This window comes from Argentina anserina, chromosome 2 (genome assembly GCF_933775445.1).
Source record: "Argentina anserina chromosome 2, drPotAnse1.1, whole genome shotgun sequence".
Lineage (NCBI taxonomy): Eukaryota > Viridiplantae > Streptophyta > Magnoliopsida > Rosales > Rosaceae > Argentina > Argentina anserina.
In genome coordinates, this window is record NC_065873.1 from 25,244,385 (window position 1) to 25,267,139 (window position 22,755).

Genomic DNA, 22,755 nt, shown 5'->3' on the forward strand with positions numbered 1-22,755 from the left:
TACATTTTGGAGCAAAGAGTTTCTTCAATGGAACAACAACGTTGGGTATCAAAGATGATGGGATATGATTATGAAATCATTTACAAGAAAGGAGTGGAGAATGTGGTAGCAGATGCTTTATCACGATTACCGGAGCAAGCTGAACTTTTGGCAATCTCATCTCCTATTTTTACTGGAATTGATGACATTCGAAGGGAATGGAGGGAAGACAATGAAGTCCAAAAGTTGATTCATAAGATACAAGAGGATCCAACTGCTGTTCGTCACTATACATGGGATGAGACTGACCTTAGACGCAAGGGTCGCATTGTTCTAGTGGCTCACTCAGTTCAAATACCATCAATACTCCATGAATTTCACGCTTCACCAGCTGCAGGACATTCTGGTTACCTTCGAACATACAAACGACTCTCCCGCGCCTTTTACTGGAAAGGGATGCGCAAAGAAATAAAAAAGTTTGTCGAAGAATGCGACTTATGCCAGAGAAACAAGGGCGAAACGATGGTTAGTCCGGGTCTTTTACAACCACTACCAATTCCAGAGCATGTGTGGACAAACATTTCAATGGATTTTGTGGAAGGATTACCCTATCTCAAGGAAAGGATGTCATCTATGTGGTAGTTGATCGCCTCACCAAGTATGCACACTTCTGTCCTTTATCTCATCCATATACAGCTGTTGTTGTTGCCCAATTATTTGTTGATAATGTTTTCAAGCTACATGGAATGCCTCAGTCCATAGTCAGTGATCGAGATCCGGTGTTCACTAGTACATTTTGGAAAGAGCTTTTTCGTTTGCAGGGTACACAACTGAAAATGAGTACTTCTTACCACCCTCAAACGGATGGACAAACCGAAGTGGTTAATAGGTGCTTAGAGAATTATTTGAGGTGCTTTACTGGTGAGCGGCCGAAGGATTGGGTCAAGTGGCTTCCTTGGGCTGAATGGTGGTACAATACAACATTTCACTCATCCATCAAGAAAACACCATTTGAAGCTTTGTACGGTCGTCCTCCTCCACTAATTACTTCATATGTTCAGGGAAGTTCAAGTGTTCATCAAGTGGATTGTGACCTAAGGGATAGAGACAGAATGTTGGAGCTCTTAAAGCATAATTTGGTTGATGCACAGGCTAGAATGAAACAGCAGGCTGGCAAACATCGCAGTGAACGTCAATTTGATGTCGGTGATTGGGTGTTTCTACGACTCCAGCCCTATAAGCAAACCTCAGTTTCAGTTCGTGCCTCCAAGAAGCTATCTCCTCGCTTTTATGGCCCTTACGAAGTCCTTGCACGCATTGGTCTAGTAGCTTACAAGCTTGACTTGCCTGAGGGGACTAAAATACACCCTGTCTTTCATGTTTCTTGTCTTAAAAAGAAGCTGGGTGCTCAAGTTTTTGCCCAAAGTCAGCTCCCGGATGTTTCTCTTTCTGGAGAGTTCAAGTTTGAACCAGAAACAATCCTAGAACGAAGGCTTGTTAAGCGTAATAATTGAGCTGATGTGGATCTTCTCATCAAGTGGGCAAATTTACCGATTGAGGATGCTACATGAGAGCCTTATGATTCAATCAAGGAGAAGTTTCCAGACTTCATTCCAACTCAACCTTGAGGACAAGGTTTATTTCCAGAGGAGATGAATGATAGAGTTTTTAATTTCTCTTTTTGGTATCTGCTTATCTAGAATTATGTGTCTAGAAATATCTATGGCATATTTCCCTATGTTATTAATTAGGTTGGGATAATATATGAGTCATAATCTGGAATGTGTATCTACTCCATATAAGAATATAAGAATGACCATTTACTGTAATCTATTCTCAAGTAATGAACTATTCAACTTATTAAGGTTTGGAGGCCAGATCCCTCGAAGTGATCCTTTCCTTTCTTCCCTCATATTACCCTTCTGCCCTATTAATCTTCCAACTGATAGAACTTGGTTCCATCAATTTCAGACGATCCGTGGTGGAAGCCCTACCCGGACTACGAGCGCCGCTACCGTCGCAAGAAGACGAGGACGAGGAGAATGAGCTCGCCGGTAGTAAGCGGCGGAAGCGCGCGAGGAATGAAGAGGAGGAAGGGAGGTTGCAGCAGATAGAGGGTGCGCACATTCGGAAAATCCAGCAGCGTAACGGTCACGCTCCGTCATCCTCATCGTCGTCGTCGTCGGCGGCGGCGTCTGAAGAAGAAGATGATGAGGAGTCTACGTCGGAGGACGCAGTATACGGCGAGGAGTTGGAGGCTAAGTTTGATTTAATGAAATCGATGCTGCGGGAATCGTATGCCGATCCGAAAAGCGGCGGAAAATCCAAACCGGCGGCGGAGCAGCCGAAGGAGAAGAATGTGGAAATGGATCGGGAGAAGGTTGAACTAATGGCGCCGAGGACGGAGAAGACTGCATCGAATAAGTCGGAGAGTGAGGCCAAGAGCTCTGTTGTTTCTAGAGGTGTTGAGGTGAAGAGGAATGCGGGCCCCAAGTTTAGTGACTTGGTGGAATGCAGGGAGTGCTGGAGGAGGTGGTCGATGAGGTTATTAGGCCGCTTCGCCAGTCGTGGCTCGGTGTTGGGCCAATGTCTGGGATTCTGTTGTGTGGACCTCCCGGATGTGGGAAGACCACATTGGCTCGTGCCATTGCCAATGAGACTGGTATTCCCTTCTATCAGATTTCGGCCACTGAAGTCATCTCAGGTGTTTCAGGTAGTGCTTAGTTATACTTAGTAGTGAATGGTGTTATCAAGCTGGTTATAATGTCTTACATTTTCGATTATTGGGAACTTTAGTTAGAGATTGTATTTACTGTTTTATTGTGGGGAAAAACAAGTTAGTACTAGTGCAAAATAAATGGTGTCAATGCTTGGAGATTTGAATTGGGAAAATCATGAAGGTTTTTCATTTAACTGATCCCCCTGCTAGGAAACTGAAACTGTATTATATCTCATACCTAAAAGTATTTAAATACCAGAGCTAGCTTGGATTAGGCACTGCCTTCTGTTTAGTTCACATCACCTTGAAGAAGGAAGGAAAGAGAAAAGGTTGTGTACTTAATGCTGTTTGACACTCTCAGGTTGTATGTGAAAACAACACTTGGCTAATTTCTTCATTAGGTTCAGTGACAAGTGTTGAAACTTATAAAATAAACAGGGAATTATTACCCTGACTTTGTATTCTTAATATTGAAATCAATGCACATAGTCTGCTGGAAATATTAAACTTCTTGTTGTTATATGACATTCTTCAGGAAGCAGTTAAAGTGGTTCAACCTTCGTCAAAAAGAGAAGGATTCTCGACAATTCCTAATGTAAAATGGGAAAACGTTGGTGGGCTAGATCTTTTGAGGAAAGAATTCGGCCTTTGTATAGTTAGGCGTATCAAACATCCTGAAAACTATGAGGTAGTTATTGTCTATAATTTTCATTTTATTTTTATCTTTGTGGTATGTTTGTTTAATGTATTTTCATAGAGACTGGCTGTTTTCATATTTTTTATCATTAAAAGAGAAGGTTTGGGTCTTGGAATGCTGACCTGAAGCAATTAATATAATCATAAGACTACAAGATACATATGGTCATGCCTATGTTCTTTTTATTGTTGCTTATTTGTTATGATCTGACACTGACTTGTTTTTTTTTTCCAGAAACTTGGAATAAATTCAGAAACAGGTTTCTTGCTCTATGGGCCTCCCGGATGTGGAAAAACACTAATAGCAAAGGCTGTTGCTAATGAAGCAGGAGCCAATTTCATTTATATAAAGGTCAGTCCTTTGGTGTATCATATTGTTTTATTCTTTAATTTTGGTGACGAGAAATTCGAGTTCTGTTGCATATTTTGTGATATTCAAATTTAACTTCTGTGGTGTTTCCAAAACATCAGGGCCCTGAACTTCTGAATAAATATGTTGGAGAAAGTGCATTGGCAGTGCGGACATTATTTACTCGTGCAAGGACATGCTCACCATGCATACTTTTCTTTGATGAGGTTTGTTATCCTCGCTTCCTGAGTTTTGAATAGTTTATTATATCCATATATGACTGCTTATAGGGATTACTGTGGTAAAGTTGAATTGATCTTATGTGTAGTAGATTGGTTATGTTGCCGTCCCATATTTATATTCTTATTATTTGTATCTGAGCACAAGTTTTCCAATGGACTACTGTGAGTTTCTAGTTTTTTAATATCCCCCTCCAATTTTGACAAGGTGGATGCTTTGACAACAAGGCGGGGTAAAGAAGGGGTTGGGTTGTTGAGCGGTTAGTAAACCAGGTAAAACAATCTGCAAAGACAATCTTGAACCAATTCTATCGCATCCATACATGCACATACTTGTATATCATACATTTTTGGATGATGAACTGACTGCTACATTTGCAGTTACTTATAGAGTTAAGTGGTGAAGACCAGCGGCGGGGTGTATTTGTAGTTGGTGCCACTAATAGGTTAAATTCATTGCTTCTTCTTTACGTCTTATGATGTTAATGATTTCTATGCAATTTCTAAGAGTTGTTTTATGTGGCAGACCTGATGTTATGGACCGTGCCTTTTTTAAGGGTATATGAATTGATTTTGTCTCTGTGCATTGCAGTTATTTCTTTTCTTTCTCCTGCCATAAGATTATTTACAGTCCATTTTCCATTGCTTGTTTGCTGCAGCAATTGCTATACTATGAGAGATTTGGAGAGAGCTTAAGGCTCCAAGAAGTGGAACATGACACGCCTGTATCCCTCATAGAAGAGCGTGCTCTGGATGTCAATAGGGTAAAACCAAAAGGCAGAAGTGCTGCCAGAGGAAAGTAAATTTTGATCTGGATCCCGAAGAATTTTTGTTTACAATCTTATAGTTATATTGGTTTAGCCCCTCAAAAAGTACGGTTTACTTCAAGTTGATGGTTGAAGTTTTGGTCGTAGGAATAGTTTTACTGTCAATTCTATACAAACCGTGGTAGGTTTTCTTCATGGAAGTGATTTTTGTTATGTACATGAATCATGCAGCCATCTGCTTTCTGGAAGTAAAAGGGAGTGATTTTTGACAGTTGCCTAATCGTCCTGAAAATTAGAATGCTGCTAATATTTTGTTGTCTATAATAGGATAATTTTATGTTAAATACAGTTGATGTTGCCAAAGTATTGGTCCGCTACCAAACTTTGATATTGACTCGGTGGAGATTCCGAAACTGAAAACGGCCGGTCTGGTAGTAACTTCTTATTCAATTTCCTTGTGGACCCTTTAGCATTGGCACTGGAAGTTACTTGCAAATTTCCTTGTTGATTATTTTGCATTGTGGAAGGATGGCTCTGTTTCAAATCCCAGTTTCGTGTACTTTGAACACAGTTGGCACAGTGGCTATATCTTGGACCATTGAGAAGTGAAACATCAACACTATGATTTATGTATGTAAAAAAAAGAAGATTTATATATGTCCTCCAAATTCCTTTGACAAGAATCTTGAGGAGGTGAAATAAATTAAACCTTTACAAGTTTACAATATACAACATTTTCTAATCCAGTTTGTCGGTTAAACAACTTCTTCCACTCGTAACTTGTGTGCACTCGAGTCCGTATGGATTGTGAACACGCTTATTCAACGTGAGACTAGAGGTCCAATTCTTGTTAAAGCATCGAGAAACATGAATGAATGAAAGAAATGAAGTGTTCTAGGGGACATTATTCAATCAGATTAATTGGAACCAAATTTTGTGAGATAGAAGTCATAGAAGTCATATAACCAAAGGGAGCTCATTGGTTCTCTGCATATATGAAGCTTTGGCATTGCTCAGTCACCATCACAATTGACTACAATTCTTGCTATTCTATTCCAAATGTGAAGGGGTTGGTCTAAGCACGAGACATGGAGACCTCAAGTTATAAAGTCGTTCTCAAGTTTTAAACTTTATGAAGTCTTTCTACCAAGTCATCCTCTACTTACTATATATCTATCAATACTATGTGTCATTGCTACTCAGAACTAACATTGAAGCTTCCTTTTATTGCTTAGGAAGGTGATGAAGAAGCCAACATGGAGGTGATAGATTATATATCCGTACCCATCAACGTTTTGATTAAAGATTTCAGTGCCCAAATGTCGAATAACAACTTCAACAGATCAGTGCAGACACCTGAGAATGAGTTCTCCAGTCAACCGGATTTCGAGGAGTACTTGATGTTGAGTGACTGGTTTGGTGAAGATCATAACTATGTAGCTCAAGGGTCTACTCCGAATTCAGTTAACCAAGTAAATGATGATGACTCTGGTGGAAGTAGCAGCCAACCTGGAGGATCTAATACCAGTAAGAACATAAACTTCAATATATTTACATTTTGTTACTATATCTAGTCCCTATCTCATGCATAAGACATTTGTTCTGTTGAAATAGATGACAGTGGAAGCATGCTGGAGAGGCGTGAAGTTAAAGAAAGAGTGGCCTTCAAAATGAAATCAGAGGTTGAGATTTTGGATGATGGGTTCAAATGGAGGAAGTATGGAAAAAAAATGGTGAAAAACAGCCCAAATCCAAGGTATACATGCAGTTTGATAGAGCAAATATAGATGTTTTAAACATATATACATGTGATCTGACAGTACCATGTTGATGGCAGGAATTACTACAAGTGTTCATGTGACGGCTGCCCGGTGAAAAAGAGAGTTGAGAGAGATAAAGAAGACCCAGCCTTTGTAATTACGACTTATGAGGGCACTCATAACCATCGGAGCGCCTGAATTCACGAACAATATCCAGGTTTTGGTGAAGAAGGAAGAGGAAGATAGATAGCTGCTGCTGGTGCTACTGATGTTGGAACTAATATAGCTCCCTTGTGACCCTTGTTAGGTGCAATCTATGAAGTTGGTAAATGAATAAAAGTTTCTGTCAGTAGAAGTTTTTCCAAATTTGCTACACAAACTAATGCAGCAGATTGCATTAAAGCTCAGCAGAGTGTACTAGTTTAGAGCACTTGCATGAACAGTCAACTCAAAAGGTCGAGCCATTGTAGGGCTTTTAACGTCGCTTGCAAATTATAATTTTATGACAAGAAAATGAAAATGATGGTCTTTGTTCAACAGGTGCTTAGGTTCAAATTAAAGCACGTCGATCAGTTTTGTATGGTGTAACACAAAAGATGATGTAATCAAAAAGGGAAAACTACCTGTAAGGCAAAGTCTGCCACATGGTCAAATAGCTCGTCTGAATATATAATGCATCATATATATACTCTATTAACAAAAATTAATGCATTATATGCATCATATGTACTAGGAAAAAAACAGGCGATCTACATGTTCAGGATGGCTTCACTAGCAAATATGACATCAGGGTTTCGAATATGGGGAGCAATCAAGTTTTTCCGGGCAGCTCTCATGTCCTGAACATTAGAAGTAGAGGAGATGCTCCAGAGACTATCTCTATGCTGCAGCTTGGCTGAAACCAGTGGTGATGATCTTACGATGGCTTTTGAATCCAAAAGTGGAAAACCATTTGTCTTACCCAAACCAGCAGCAAGCAACCATCGGGAACCCGATTGCAGTTGTATTGTGGTACCCCAAAGCTGCTCGTTGCCAGACTTGGTGTCCACTCCTGCAAGATGGACATCAATAATTTTAAACTGCGGATTGCCTTCTTCATCTCCTTCATATCTCTCTGTTTCCTTGCCATTAATCTCCTCTGTTGAGAGGGTACCATCATGCTCCTTTTCCCTGTTATCATTTAACACCATGGTAGAAATCTTTCGAAATGAATGGGTTGAAACTCTCTGCACTTGGATTAAAGCAAGCATTGGCAGACCAACTGGCTCATAATTTCGAAAGGGATCTCTAAGCTGCACCATGAGAGCAATTGTGACATTATCCCCTAAGAATCCACATTTCCCAACAGATAAATCACTGCAGCTCCAGTCTTCTATCAAACTTCCACCAACCATATCTATGTACGTGGCATCATGAGCAGCAAGGATTTTCAATAATTGCTCTCTGCTTTGATTTTTATCAGCAATGATTTTAGCATCTAGCCTCAACCACTCTTCCAATGATATAGACAGATCCATCAATTCATCAATGTCATCATCAAAATCATTTAAAACCGAAATTTGCAACCCTCCTCCAATTCCTGACCTGAGAGTTTCACCGTGATTTGGATGTGAGGATGTAATCCAACCAACAGACCGAGGATATATACTTGATGGTGCCTCTGAATCTAACATGTGAGACTGTATTCTTAAACCTTCCAATGCGAGGGCTTCAATCTTGTTGAAAGCCAACGGAACAAGACATTCCAGAGATGCACAGTCTGATCCCATCTCACCATCTACTAGTTTTGATCTCAGGTCATTACAGTTCCAACTAGATAAAAACCCTTCATCCTTGCTCTCACTATACAAAATCTGCTCAAGCCTGAAACAAACATAAGATGTAAACTCACAAATAGATGATGCACTAATATATCAAATACTTAAAAAGTCAAAAAAAATTTGGCTCACAAACCTTTCAGGGACCACTGCAGTTGGTGCTGCCTCCTGTGCTACTTGATGTATTGTCTTGCCAGTTATATTTTCCAAAGGCATTAGCTTATTTACCTGCATGTGCAACTTATCAATTCCAACCAGTGCCAAATGCTGCAATATCTCCACCACATCATAACCCATTTTTGCCGGTATTACAACTGGATTAGAGACTTGAATGACCAAGGTCCCGCAATTTTTAGAATGTCTCAATAGTGAAGGATTCATAGACCGCAGAAGGCCTCCACCTCTCATCCGAACATAAGGACCAAAGCCTACTTCTAGTGCTGGTAACAGTGGTTCTTCAAGGGGTAGATCAATTGGACTACCAAAACCAGCATCAATTGGACTGCCAAATCCACCAGAAAGAATACAGGGTGAGTTTTGAAAGTCATTTTCATCTAATCCCCATTCTTGCATCAATGCTTCAGTCTCCAACCCTTCAAGAATCTTGGCCTTTCTTCTCTTCAACAACTCACTTTCTCTCTGGTTCTCCTCTTCAGCAGCTTGAATGATCATAGACAAGTCAAAATTTCCTTTATAATCTTCATAGAAAGATATTGGTGAAACAGAGGATCCAACTTCTGGCTGCTCTTCATTCCAATCAAGATTTAAAAATAGATCTCCACAACTCATTGCCTCCTTTTCGAACTCTCTCAAAAGAAGTTCTCTAGGAGACTCTGGTTCACTATCAGAACTCATGCAACCATCCATCTCCAGCATGCTTAAGAACTCATTTGATACAGATTCCGTAACATCATCCAAGCTAAGTGATTTTCCACCTATTTTACTTGCCATGTAAGTTGACTTACGCTCCATATGGCCCAACTCCTCAAGACACTCTTCTGGAGCAAATAAATGATTCAACTCTGGTGATTCTGAAACTAACTGCACATGAGAAGCCGACTCCACCTCATTCATGTTTGATCCTTCGGTGCAAATGCTATCTTCTTCATGTTTCATGTCATTCACCATAAAGTCATCCACAAAATCACCACAGACATCCTTTGGAACAATCATAGTCTTCTCATCAAGGTCGATATCACAATCCTTGATGACATCATCCACATAGATATTTTCATTCTCAGTTGCAGATTCATCATTAGCACCACCAGAAACTAGATCAGAGTTCAACTTTTCCTTCTCAGGTATTTCTGTCCCAACTTCAACAATGGTAAATTCAACTTCATCATCCTCGTACTCTTTGATTTCCTTAGCAGATACACTGTCCAAACCTGGCTGGGGTTTGAGTGGGACCACATCTTCAGAATCCGACTCCATTACTCTACACAACTTCCCCTCATCAAGTCTCTGACATAAGAAACTTATCGATTTGGAAAGCTCCAATCCACTCATAACTTCCTGACGATCCTTTAAATCAAAAGTCTCAGATGAAAACCGAGGCCTGTGGTTCACATTACTAGGCACACTACCAACTCTTCGAAGCATCTGAGAACCAGTATCCAAGCTAGCTGACCTTTTTGGCACAGTACCTATAACCTGAGGAACATTAGGATTACCACTCAAATTAGCAACCTTATCCTGCGTCACCAGAAACCCCAAACTAACATTTAAGACACCGCCTTTCGCCTTGCCTGAAAGGTTAAAGCTAGTCGACCATTTACCAGAACTCTTCTCCCCTTCCAACTCCTCAAATGTAAGCGGCAACACCCTCGTAAGATCAACCCAATGCTTCCCAAAATCAAGCCCCGGCGCCCCATTCACCGAAATGTAGATCAAACAAAGCCTCTCCTCGTACTTAACCGAATGATTCGGGCCATTCCTACTGCCATACACATTACACCTATGCATCAAAGTCTTGTCAAACTCCGCCACGCCCTCCTCGACCCTCGAAGAGCTCGTCTGAAGCACCTCATCTTTCCTCTTCCAGTGCACACAGACACTCAGATCGTTGAAACTCAGAGGCAAGCCCTCAAGTGAATGAACATGAAGATAAAAACAACATGTGAATTTCCTGTTCCCAATGTGGCTCAAAGCCTTCAAGGGATTCTTCCAGTTCCAACCTGATGATGTCTTCTTGTCCTTGCGCGACAAATCTTCCCTAAGAAATGATGGGTTCGGGTTCGAAAATCGGGTGTTATTATCAGCTGATTTGGATGGTGAAGAATCATAAGGAGGCAAAAGAGACTTGGGAGGGGCTTTGTGCAAGTAAAGGGCTTTGCTTATTTCCTCAATGTCGCGCAACAGTTGACCTGAACTGTTGCTGTTGCTGTTCTTAGACTCGGTTGTCTGCATCATCACCCTCTTTTATGTTTTACATCAAAATCAATCAAACAGTAGCTATTCTCTGGTCATCTCAAACACTCTATCGGACCATAAAATCAAAGATAGAAAATAACAAAAACAACCCAAATCAGCATTCTTTCTTGCCTAATCAAACAAACAAAAAATAATGAATTATGTTGTAAAGAAAATCACCATGGTTTAGAATACTGACCTGACTGAGGTGAGAACTGTTCTTCCCCCTGAGCAGATGGATAAGCAGCTACGGCGAGTCGTTTGGTTGGTTTAAAGGTTGCCTCGGGAATCGTGAGGAAAAAATTCCGGCAAGTTTCACGTGAAGAAAGTATAAAAGATTTGTCTGGTTCGTTGGACAGTGTGGTAGTTGAGTCGTCACGAGAGAGAGACTGTGCCCGGGTTACAATCGTCATTGTACCTCTGACTGAATTGGGTCGGGGTTGAATGAGTCGGGCTTGGCCCAAACCAGGAAGGAATTAGTCTTTCTTTCTTTTTTTTGAGAAAAAGAAAGTAGTCATTATTATATGTTTCACAACAGTCGCTCTCAACTCAACATTATTATTTTTCTCGAATAAAAAACTCAACGTTATTATCTATACTATTATAATCAAAATATAATTTATTAACTAAAACGAAAATGCATAATCACTCTTGCATCGCATGTTATTGTAAAATGAACATGTTATAACACTTAATTTAAAAAAACATTTTGTTTTCACACACAACGTGTGTGGACTGATGCTAGTTCTTATTATGTAAAATGAAAATGAAACGGTAGAAGTGCACCTATGGGGTGTGCGTTGTGGAAACATGTTAGATATATCGATATTTATTCTTCTTATGTCACAGTATCCACACTTCATTTTTCTTTCTTTGATAACATAAGTTTTCTCTTTATCAACTCGAATTTCATATTTTCCTAAGAATTATGACCAAAGAGGGAAAAAAAAGGAGATGTAGGTTATTTTATATATAGTATGATTTTTGACCCGTTCAGTTGAGTCTCCAGATCGAAGAGGAAGAAACTTTGGGATGTGCATAAAGGTGACAAGTGAGCTGAAAAGTTTGAGTCCGGCCCGTTAAAAAGTGGCTCGGCACGATCTGAGTCAGTTATTATAATAGGTCGGACTGGGCCTATAAATTTTAGCCCGTGGGTCTGGCTTGAGCCTGTTTTGGGCCGAAAACAATAAATTCATGAGTCGACCTGTTAAACATATATTTTTATATTATTTATATAAATATTTAAATAATTATAATAATGAATATTGAATATTAGACATTTTAAAATATAAACTTTTGATTATTTCATTATTTTAATTACATTATGTCACAAATATCATCAAAGTAGTGATAAAGTTATAGTAATTTGACACATGTAACGTTTTAGAAATAAGAGTGTCTTGTAATATTTTATGTATTTTACTATTATAACTAGTTATATAGAACAAATAATTTTATTATACAATTTTTTTGTATGTTAATTGTATATTATAATGCTAATGGGCCAGGCCGGGCCGGCCCACTTCTTGACCTGATACGACATAAGCTTGGGCCGTGATCCGGACCGGGCTAAATATTTAAGCAAATAAACTGGGCCGAGTACGACATGTGCATGACTTTAGCTCGGATCAGCCCGACTCGGCCCGTTTTCCACTTCTAGACGTGCAGATTATTACTTTCTCAATCGACCTAGGCATGACTACAACTTCGAGATGACATTAACGACATCAATGATTGTAGTTGTGCTTGCGAGTACTAGTGGATAGATTGAAGAAATGGGCACAAAAACTGCGTTTGGCAATAATTTATGAATATGAGGTAACAAAGATATAAAAAGGGTAAAACTAGAATATAGAAATTTGATTGTCAAGTGAATTGCGAAGATGATGACACGTAAAATTCAACACAGTTAATAATCGGGACCGAATATCGGTAATACAAAGTCCTTTTTTCTTAATTGCTTAAAAATTATGACCGGATAGTAGAAATATTTATAAGAAAAATAAAACATTTGATTCACGTGTCTCTAGATGGAAGGCCTTGATTTAGACAACACTTTTATTTCAGCCGAAAAATTTGAGACGCATGAGAATATAAATAACACGTTGGGAATTAGGACTTAGTCTATGAGTTTATAAGGGTTTGAGTCACTTCATCTATTGTCAAATTGGTTTTGTATGTGAACCTCAAATCACTTTATCATGGTATCAAAGCCAAGTTACCCACGTCCACGTGTGAAGTCGAAATGGCCACACGGACTCCACGTCATCTAAAATATTGTCCACGTATATGGCTTGAAAATTCACCACACGTGTGGGGGCATGTTGAGAATATAAATCTCACATTGGAAATTTGGATCTAGCTTATGAGTTTATAAGAGTTTGAACCACTCCATCCATTACTAATTAATTTTGAATGTAAAACACATATTACTTTATGATCGTCATCTCAATAGTGAATTTCATTATGAGTTTCACATCCTCTGTTTGCTTAACGAGTGCACTGTCGTGGCATCATCTGGGCGGTAAGATCACCATTTTTTAACTAGACGAATGTAATATAGAACATGGTCCAAAGATCCGAGGAACCAGAGCCAAAGACAAAAGAGTCCCACTACTTGCCGCTGTCACTTTATCTACTAGCAGAGAAACCACGAGGAACACAGCGGCAGTAGAGCAACAATGGATCGAGTGATGCAGGCGCCCTACGACGCTACCGTCCGGTTTGCTCTAGCTTCACTGGAGCGGAATCTCCTACCGGACGCCATTATAAGGCGCTTCACGCGCTTGCTCTTAGCCAGTCGCCTGCGCTCCGGCTACCAGCCTTCCTCTGAGCTCCAGCTCTCCGAACTACTCCACTTCGTTAACTGTAAGTACATCTCAAACCTTGCTCACCACGTTGAACAAAACTGCAAGTGAAAGTCTTACTGTTAGTGACTTCATTACTTTCAGCCCTGAAGGAGATGCCGATAGCTATCAAGACTGATGATGCTAAAGCTCAACACTATGAAGTTCCCACTTCTTTCTTCAAGTTGGTGCTCGGGAAACATCTCAAATATAGGTTATTCCACATTTTCATATGGATTAGCGGTTTATAGTTTCGATGATTTTGTGAGCTGATTTGGTTTTGGTGTGGACTACTGGGACATGGTGAAGTTGTTGTTACTTCACTGATAAGTCGAGCAGCTTGGAGGATGCTGAGAAGGCAATGTTGGAGATGTACTGTGAAAGGTCGCAGATTAAAGATGGCTACAGTGTTCTTGATGTTGGGTGTGGATGGGGAACACTATCTCTGTACATTGCTGAGAAGTATAAGAGCTGCAGGGTTACTGGGATCTGCAATTGCTGCTGATGCTGTACCCGAGCTAGTGGATCTCCTTAATCAGTTCTTCATTGGCCTTCTCCAGTACCCTGCAGAGTAAGTTGGTTATTTCATGTACAGCTATAGTACCTAATACGATATGAAATAGAGATTTTATAACAATTAGATTGCTATGTCCACTGCTGTTTTAACCGATATGAGTTGGTTTCATATCATATCTAAATATCAACAGATAATAAGAGTCATCTGCAAATTTGCTAAATTGCCTTTGTAGAGAAAGAAGATCATGGGATATATAGATGAATAAAGTGATGCTGCATAGGAGTTTAAGGTCCAACACAAATGATTTAGTGTTAAAAATTGAAAACCTGTTGAAATATGGTGATGTATGAAGAAGGTGGTGTAAGTGTCACACTGAGGAAATGGAGCACCATAGGCGCTTCATAATTGAATTTTTTCCTTCTTTTATACTGAGTTACAGACATGCTGACCTTTACCACGAAATATAAAATCTTATATTTTAGAATTTCTATGATTGCTAGCAAAGTGTATATGCATTATGTGAGTAGAGACCTGTTGAAGTCATAGGCATGTGGAAAAACATCAATTACTGCTTTAGGTATGATCATCTGATGTAAACGCTTAGGGAGGGAGAGTATGTTTGACAGTCCCAAACTATGTGTCCAGTTTTAATTCATCTTTCGTTATTTGGTTAATTGTTTTATTATCTATACTCAACTACATCTACAGGAAGCTTGGTTGGCAACCAAAACCGGGTGAGAGCCATTTGGATGCAATGTTGAGAGGAGAACTTTTGACTGCCCTTGCTTTATTTGGACATGATCTGACAATGGATGAAGCAATCAGACGGTTTAATGCCTTCTTAGATGACAGAAATACACCACTCCTTCCTCCTGACATAAGAAGGGTTGGTGTTTATACCCAACAAAGAAGCCATTGTTTTTTCTTTATATGTAAATATCAATTAAACATACGTGTTTAGCACTCTACTAATATCTGTTATGTACTATTGTTGCAGGCAGCATATGTGGCTGTAATGCAACGAGTAACCAAATCTAACCGATCGGGTTTTGAATCTCTGCTTAAAGTTTACAGAGAGACAGATCTAAGCCAGGAGAAGACCCGCATTTTAGGTAATAATAATCAATTTATCTATCATATTAAAATTTGAGGCTTTTAGCTTATGCAGTAACATATCTTTCTGTCCCTGTAGGTTCGTTAGCATCATGTCCAGATTTGGACATAATACTGGAAGTTCTCAACTTTTTGTTGACTTCAGAGGTATTCTATATATTTGTTAATTGGAGTTTGAAAATATACAAGTAAGAAATAGAGTATGTAATAGGTCGATGGTACTGACATTGAATGCACATTTATAGGTCCGTAGTCAGGATGCTGTCTTTGGACTAGCTGTTGGTAGTAAAGGACGAGAAACAGCTTGGACGTGGCTGAAGGTAATTTCCAAGGATATTGTACAAGAGGGGGTATAGGAGAATTATAAGTTATAGCAATTATCTAATTAGAAACAAAATATGGGGATGGGAGCTTTCATATTTTGCACGATTAGTTTACATGAAAATGTGTCATCTTCTATGGAAACTAATTTCACCATTAGTTGGGCAGCTGTATTAGTCTGATTGTGGTGTTCAGCACAGAAATTATTTCAAACTGCAGAATTGCTTACCTGTAAATATAACTCTCTTAATGATTTCATTTTGCTCTCTGGATGATGGAACTTACAGAATAATTGGGAGCACATCTCGAAGACCTGGGGTTCTGGATTTCTGATTACTCGGTTTGTCAGTGCAACTGTGTCGCATGTATGTTCTCTGTCTCTCGAAAATAGATGTTGTCTTGAGAGTTTTTCCCGCCGAGAAATTAGAAGCCATTTTTCTAATGCCTTTTCCTTTGCCGGTTACCTTATTCTTCTGGCAGTTTGCGTCTTTAGACAAGGTAAAGGAAGTAGAGGAGTTCTTCAAAGCGCATCCCAACCCCGCCATAACTAGAACCCTGAAGCAGAGCATTGAGCGGGTAAAGATCAACGCCAAGTGGGCTGAGAGCATCCTGGGTGAGAAGAACCTTTCTGATGCAGTGACAGAGTTGGCATACAGGAAATACTAGATTGCTCGTTGGACTCCAAGAATGAAGTCTCCCTTGTCATGTAATTCCAATACTAATAAAAGGACAGAAGCAAATTGATAATATTGTATTCATGAATTTTCAATCCAACCCCTGATTCACTACATAAATTTCCCGCCAAAGATCTGATCTGATCAATGGCTCCTCTTTTTCTTTTTTAATTCTTTTTTGCTGAATTGAGTGTAGCGCAGGACAATTTCACGAACTTTGAAAACCTCCATATATTAAGATACTGGTGCAGCAAAACGTAGTCTTCACTCTTTACATACATCAACACTAAGAGAACTACTCTCCATCTCTACATGCTCGGCTTATCAAGTGGTTCCCAAGCCAATGGCGAATGGATTGTGCCAATAACATTATGCTGTGGCTCATATGATGTACGCAAGAGCTTCCTACTCAAAACTAAGTCTGAAACACTTGACATAAAGGAATTTCTGGGTTGTTCAATAGCAGAAACTGGAAGTGGAAGCATATGCACTAAAAATAGTACAGTATGCAGTTGGATAAAAATCAATGTGGATCAATCTGGTTTTTACAGGGTGAAGTATGATGAGAAACTTGCAGCTACTCTAAGAAATGCTATACAGAACAAACACTTGTCCGCAACGGACAGATTTGGAACTCATTTTTACTGTTTACATACACATACTTATCTCCTTACTAAGAAAAGTTTTGGTACTGATCAACTATGTACTTTAATAGGCATCCTGGATGACTCATATGCCCTTTCTATGGCTCGTCAGCTGCCTTTTGCTTCGCTGCTTACCTTATTGGCTGCTTATAAAGAGGAACTTGACTATACCATCCTGTCAAATTTTATTTCTGTAAGGATAACCTCCCTATCGTGTTTGTTTATTTTACTGTGACCTTAGTGTAATGCTGGGACTCACTTTTTAGAGATTAGTCGTGAGCTTGCAAGAATTGCAGCTGATGCAGTACCCGAGCTACTTGATCTTATCAATCACTTCTTTATTGGCCTTCTTCAGTCCTCTGCAGGGTAAGTTCTTTTTCAACCACTTCTGAAGTACCTACAACAATCTTTCTAATGGAAGGTGTATGGCAAACTTGCCAGATTAGGTTTTGGGTTGGAGATTCTCTCTAGTGTGGAATTAGCGTTAATGGCCGACTACATTGTCTCTTCATGTTGACCTCTTAACGAATCTGAAATGATATAACACAGAGGCATTGACAACCTAGAAGTGTAAAGCCAATTCATTTCTTCATTGGGTTGCCGGAGTTCTTGCGTTTCTCTTTACAGATATTTATTCTGACTTAAGATAGATTTTGGTATATTTGCATCATAATAGGATGCAAAAAGTATGCCGTACACTATCTCTGTATCTTTGTTAATGAGCACTGTATAGTCTACCTAACGTGAACAAACATCTATCACACATGACACATGAGCCATGGCATTGCTGCGTACCAAGGTACATATACTTAAAACTTAAAAGACTGTCGGATAACCAATGTCATTGGGCAAGAAAAAATGTTTTGACTCACCTTTATCCAGACTTCTATTTTTTGTTTTTTTTTCTTTATTAAACCTTAATGAGTTTTTTTTAATCCATTTGCAGAAAGCTTGGTTGGCAGCCCAAACCAGGTGAGAGCCCATCCTAACTCTGCCATGACTAGAACCTTGAAGCAGAGCATTGAGCGAGTGCAAATTAACGCCAAGTGGGTTCAGAGTGTTCAGGGCGAGAAAGAACTTGCCAACATTTTGACAGAGTTGGTTTCAAGGCATTCCAGCAACTGGCTTTGATCTATTCGTTTCAAGGAAGAATTTGGAAGGATTTTACACCTGAAAGTCAGAAAAATGTAAGATGCCAATCTTAGTCTCTTATATGATCGGATGAACAGGAATGCTTTTTTCTTTTCCATATAGATAGTTTCATTGTTATTCATCTTTCGAATTTTTCCTATGAAGGGATCAAATGGAGAGCATAGCATAAAAGCTTGACACCGGTAGGAGCATGATAGCAAGCATTACACTGAAAATAATGAAGTATCTACCTCACTGAGCTGATTAACTCGGAGGCAATAATGAATACAATTTGCCCAGAATGTTAAAAGATTCATACTGCCACCATGTCCTATCCCTACTACATGCTGCTAAGATTTACAAAGACAGAACTGGGCACAGTTTATCAAGCAGTTTTAAACCAAAGATTCTAAAATTGCAGACGTTCTATGTGATACATACAGACTGCAGTTCTCAATAAGCAATGAAGCCCAGGCGAAAAACAAATGGGCAACAATATATCAGATATCATACAGCTAAAGGTGACTGATCCAGAACGAGGGATGAAGCAACAACATCATGTTTTGCTTTTAAACTTCCTCTGAGCCTTCAAATCTATCACAATCACCGTGATGTTGTCCTTACTTCCTTTTTGAAGGGCACGGCTGGAAAGGAACTCCGCCGCTGCTTGAGCAGCAGGATCAATTCCTTCACCTCTTTCCAATGGAAGTGTAACACCATTCTTCTTGTGCCATAAGAGTATTCGTCTCCGAGCGAGGTCACACACTTCTTCATTCGACATAACATCCCATAAACCATCACTGGCTAAAATAAGGCATTCGTCATCTTTGGTTCGAGGGATAAACATTACTTCTGGATCTGGAATGATCCACGGTTTTAAATATCTATCGCCTGCAACCCAAAACCAAGGTTGAAATTGTTATATGCTAGCTGCTGAAATTAGCATGCACTGGTTCTACGTATCTAGTAAGAATATATGTCTGTCTTAAGGACAATAGTTCGGACCAAACTTCTATATTTGACTTATGTACTAGGTTCAATAACTTTTATACTAGATATATGATTTTTTGTCAGAAAAGGCACCATGAAAAAGGCAGCCATTTCACAAATACAAACCCTACTCTTCATTGAGTCTACTCATGAAACTAACTACCCTGGACCAACACACGTTCGAATTATTGACATATACTAGAATCAAACATCCAAGTTTCTTGACCAAGTTTTATGCATATTCCGTAGTACATAACTTCAGTGTTTTGCTTTTTTTTTTGCCTAATATTATACAACCCAAAGTCTAAATTTGGCACCAATATAATAATAGAAATAGCCTTTGTGTGTCTCAAACAGAGAATCCACATGGAATTTAACCATTGATGATTAACTCGGATGAGATACATCAGCAATGAAAGTCACTATACACTAGGGAACATTCTCTCAAAATGACTTACAGAGTACGTACCTTGGTGAAATTCAATTAAAAACCATCTAGAGAGAATTAATTTAGAGGGAAAAATTAAGTTTAATTACATACCTATTGACCTAGACATAGCAAGAACACCAAACACACGATGCCCATTCCATTGTATGACCTTGCCTCCAGCTGCCTCAATTCTTGCATATTCATCTTCTCGATTTGGCTAAAATCGGTTGCCATAATCAGTTATTGACAACAAAATTCAACACAGATTAGTTTCAATAATCAGTCATAAAATATAAGGTATAAGACTTCAAATATAGAATTTCTTACTTTATGATCTACTGACAATGCCATAGGTTCTTTCCCACGACACAGAACTGCTCTTGAATCACCAGAGTTTGCCACTATGATATGAGACGAACAAATAAGGGAAACAACAGCAGTGGAACCAACTGTTTCCGGGGCAATAGGATCAAGACCATCCTTCCCTCCAACTTCGGCATCAACCTTAAGAAAACAATTGGTAAAAGCCTTATTCCACAACTCTTGGCAATTATCTTTGATACTTGTGTGATCTAGGCCCTGGGCAGCTTCTATCTCCTCAGCCAAAGCCAAATGCATACGATCACGACAATAATTTGCCACCTGAACAAAGTGAAAGACAATTTCATGAAGCAGGGTTACAGGTGAAAAGAGATCACATACAGGAAATGAAGTAGAAATTATTGCATAACGATAGCATCAAATATAAGTAACCAAACCTGAGAGCCTCCATGACCATCATAGACTCCAAAGAAATGAACAGTCTGATTTATACACTTGCTCATGCCATCCAGTACTCGGTCACCGATCAGCATTTGAATTGGAATCTTCAAAAACTGAGGCACTGATGCTAATGCATCTTCCATCTCTGGTCTTCTACCACACAAGGATGTAAACCCCCAAAGTGGAACATATTCTACCTCAAAAACACTCCGGCTTACTGTTTCTTTGACTCCTACTTCCACAGGCAATTGAACAACATCAGACGCCTTTGGATCAGACCCATGACCAATTTCTTCCTCATGGCTCACCGACAAAGAAAGTGGATCTTTAGTCTCAATTTTCGAATCACCAGCATCCCCCACCTTAGCAACATCATTTAAACAACTGTTCCTGTCAATGTCTAAAGAACTCAATGATACTCCTTCAGAGGTTGTCTCATACACCAGGAAGTCTTCTAAACACAAGCTACTTGACTCACTCGCCACTGAGAACGAACAAGAGCTATCAAGTACCCGATCACCTTCCAATGAAAGGCAATCATCTTCCTCACTTTCCCCAGCTATCAAATTACCAGAAGAAGCCCGATCACCTTCATCTTGAGTTATCATATCTAACGACAGATCTCCTCCTCCCTCTTCCTCTTCTGCAGCTGATACTGCAACAACACTAACTTCATTCCCTGAATGACTACAATTACAATCCTCTTGTCCAGCTGCAACCGCCTCAGTGGAACTTTTGGTGACAGAATCAGATAGCAATCCAGTAGTGTCTGTCATTAGCTTAAGACTGGTAACATTCATGTGGGTAGCTATAGTAGGGTTATCACAGACTGAGTTACCTACTCTAAATGGTACCGCGACCGCCGGTGACATCTCCTCCATCAAAATTCTTATCTGGGCAGTACAACAAGTTACCCTTCAAACCCTCTAACATCAACTGACCAGTCATTTCTCGATAAACTTATGACTTTCCTTTCTTAGTAAGAATGATTTAGGAATCTGAACAGTGGGTTTTAGCAAACTAATTTCCATGCTCTTGACACTCAAAACAAAGGCTAAAAGTGGGTGCCAATTCAGGAGATGTGAATGTATGGATGAGCTAAAAGGTGGTGAAAATGAAATGGGTAGTCAGATCTGGTCAACAACAATGGATCCAAGCTTCCATTCCAAGAAACTTAACCCCCCCCTAATTATACAAAAAGGACATGCAAATGTGTGGTCTTATCAACTTCTTCTCTGGACTCTTCTTCTATCTACTTCCATCAACTACAGCAAGAAAGAAGCAAACTTTTATAAATGCTAAAACAAAAACAAAAAACAAAAAACAAAAGGCAGAGTGAATTAGAAACCAACCCCTTATCTAAACAGACCAGAAAGACAGAGCAAAAGGGGGGTCATGAGAAAGAAACCCAAGAAAGGCAAAGCCCAGGAATCACAGGAAAACCCATGAAAGGAAGCACCTTTTTTATTACACACAAATAAACTTGACTTGCCTGGATCTGAGGCAAGCTATCTCAGCCTCTTGTAATTGAAAGCGCACTACTCATTCACCCTTTCTTTCTTTCTCTCCTCGAATAATTATGATGACAATAATTAAGCAAAGGGAAGAAAGATGGTAAAAAAAGAAGAATCACTACCTAATTTGTCAACTGTGCAAGTCTTACCTTCCCTCCTTTTTCCTCTCTCTCTCTCTCTCTGTTTCTCTCTGTCTCATTTTCCAAGTCCAAAGACTTTAACTTTAGCAACTGAAATCCATGGGGAGAGGATCAAAAGATCAAGAAACAAGAAGATGAAAGAGGATGCTTTACTTACCAATATAAAAGGAATATCATCAGCTCAAATGTGGGGAGTCTTTGTTTCTTTTTTATAAACACATACAGCTGACCTGGGGTTGAGACTTGCAAACGCAATAAGGGGAGTGGAGATGGAAATATACCAATAACCAAAGTGGAAATAAAAACAGAGAAAAATAAGACAAGGGAAGAGGGCGAGGGAGAGAGAGAGAGTAGTGTAGTTGAGGAGTGAGAAATAGATGACACGTGTCAAATCTAGAAGGGCATTAAAGCATCTCCACCCATCCCATGTTGCCTGCCTGCCCTTTTCATTCTCTAATCCAAATTTTGTATCCAATTCTTTTGCAAAATACTTGGATATGTATAAATATGAAAAGATACAATAAATATACGTTGAGATGCTGTGATGTGTTGACATGAAACCTCACAAATTTAAAGTACGGAACAAGGACTAAAATATCGGCTATCAAAGAAGTTTCGATAGTCTGAAAAAGAGATATTTTCGATGGAAATATTGATAATATTCGATATTAATAAAACTTTCAAAAAGAATTATGGAAACTTGTAGATACTTTTGTGAGGTAATATATACAGCACCCTAGCACGGGTGGTTGAGGAGTGGTGACGTTTTCATAGCAACCCGGGTTCGACTCCCCTTGGTTGTGAATTTTATTTTGTCCAATTTATTAAATTTTGGGACCACGTGGAGAGAAACTATCGATGATTTCGTGAGAATTTTGTTAATATCGCGAAATATCAAGGGTTCCTCATGAAATAGTGGTGATATCACGAATTAG

At 39.3% G+C, this 22,755-nt stretch overlaps 5 protein-coding genes across 7 annotated transcripts; 3 read left to right on the top strand and 2 right to left on the bottom strand.

The window, feature by feature from the left end:
- The first annotated feature begins 5,999 nt into the window (after positions 1-5,999).
- LOC126783103 (probable WRKY transcription factor 50) lies at positions 6,000-6,940 on the top strand. Its single transcript, XM_050508504.1, has 3 exons — positions 6,000-6,276; positions 6,364-6,505; positions 6,587-6,940. The coding sequence occupies exons 1-3, from the start codon at positions 6,006-6,008 to the stop codon at positions 6,705-6,707; spliced, it is 534 nt and encodes a 177-aa protein (XP_050364461.1). The 5' UTR covers positions 6,000-6,005; the 3' UTR covers positions 6,708-6,940.
- Positions 6,941-7,153: 213 nt separating this feature from the next.
- On the bottom strand, positions 7,154-11,000 carry LOC126783087 (protein PLASTID MOVEMENT IMPAIRED 1-RELATED 1). Its single transcript, XM_050508484.1, has 2 exons — positions 8,463-11,000; positions 7,154-8,372 (listed from the first exon to the last, which is right to left on the bottom strand). The coding sequence occupies exons 1-2, from the start codon at positions 10,736-10,738 to the stop codon at positions 7,259-7,261; spliced, it is 3,390 nt and encodes a 1,129-aa protein (XP_050364441.1). The 5' UTR covers positions 10,739-11,000; the 3' UTR covers positions 7,154-7,258.
- Positions 11,001-13,332: 2,332 nt separating this feature from the next.
- Positions 13,333-14,089, top strand: LOC126784247 ((S)-coclaurine N-methyltransferase-like). Its single transcript, XM_050509726.1, has 3 exons — positions 13,333-13,606; positions 13,690-13,798; positions 13,894-14,089. The coding sequence occupies exons 1-3, from the start codon at positions 13,420-13,422 to the stop codon at positions 14,087-14,089; spliced, it is 492 nt and encodes a 163-aa protein (XP_050365683.1). The 5' UTR covers positions 13,333-13,419.
- LOC126783102 (aminopeptidase M1-like) lies at positions 14,084-16,413 on the top strand. Its single transcript, XM_050508502.1, has 7 exons — positions 14,084-14,155; positions 14,810-14,987; positions 15,099-15,213; positions 15,294-15,361; positions 15,460-15,534; positions 15,823-15,900; positions 16,016-16,413. The coding sequence occupies exons 2-7, from the start codon at positions 14,856-14,858 to the stop codon at positions 16,199-16,201; spliced, it is 654 nt and encodes a 217-aa protein (XP_050364459.1). The 5' UTR covers positions 14,084-14,155; positions 14,810-14,855; the 3' UTR covers positions 16,202-16,413.
- Positions 16,414-18,190: 1,777 nt separating this feature from the next.
- LOC126783089 (protein phosphatase 2C 53-like) lies at positions 18,191-22,132 on the bottom strand. Of its 3 annotated transcripts, XM_050508487.1 has the most exons (6): positions 21,978-22,131; positions 21,519-21,910; positions 20,163-21,431; positions 19,732-20,046; positions 19,516-19,621; positions 18,191-18,875 (listed from the first exon to the last, which is right to left on the bottom strand). In XM_050508487.1, the coding sequence occupies exons 3-6, from the start codon at positions 21,045-21,047 to the stop codon at positions 18,541-18,543; spliced, it is 1,641 nt and encodes a 546-aa protein (XP_050364444.1). In that variant the 5' UTR covers positions 21,048-21,431; positions 21,519-21,910; positions 21,978-22,131; the 3' UTR covers positions 18,191-18,540. The 3 variants fall into 3 exon arrangements, with proteins under 3 accessions (XP_050364444.1, XP_050364445.1, XP_050364443.1); XM_050508488.1 differs by having other exon boundaries at positions 21,830-22,132; XM_050508486.1 differs by having other exon boundaries at positions 21,519-22,132.
- Between the last annotated feature and the right edge of the window lie 623 nt (positions 22,133-22,755).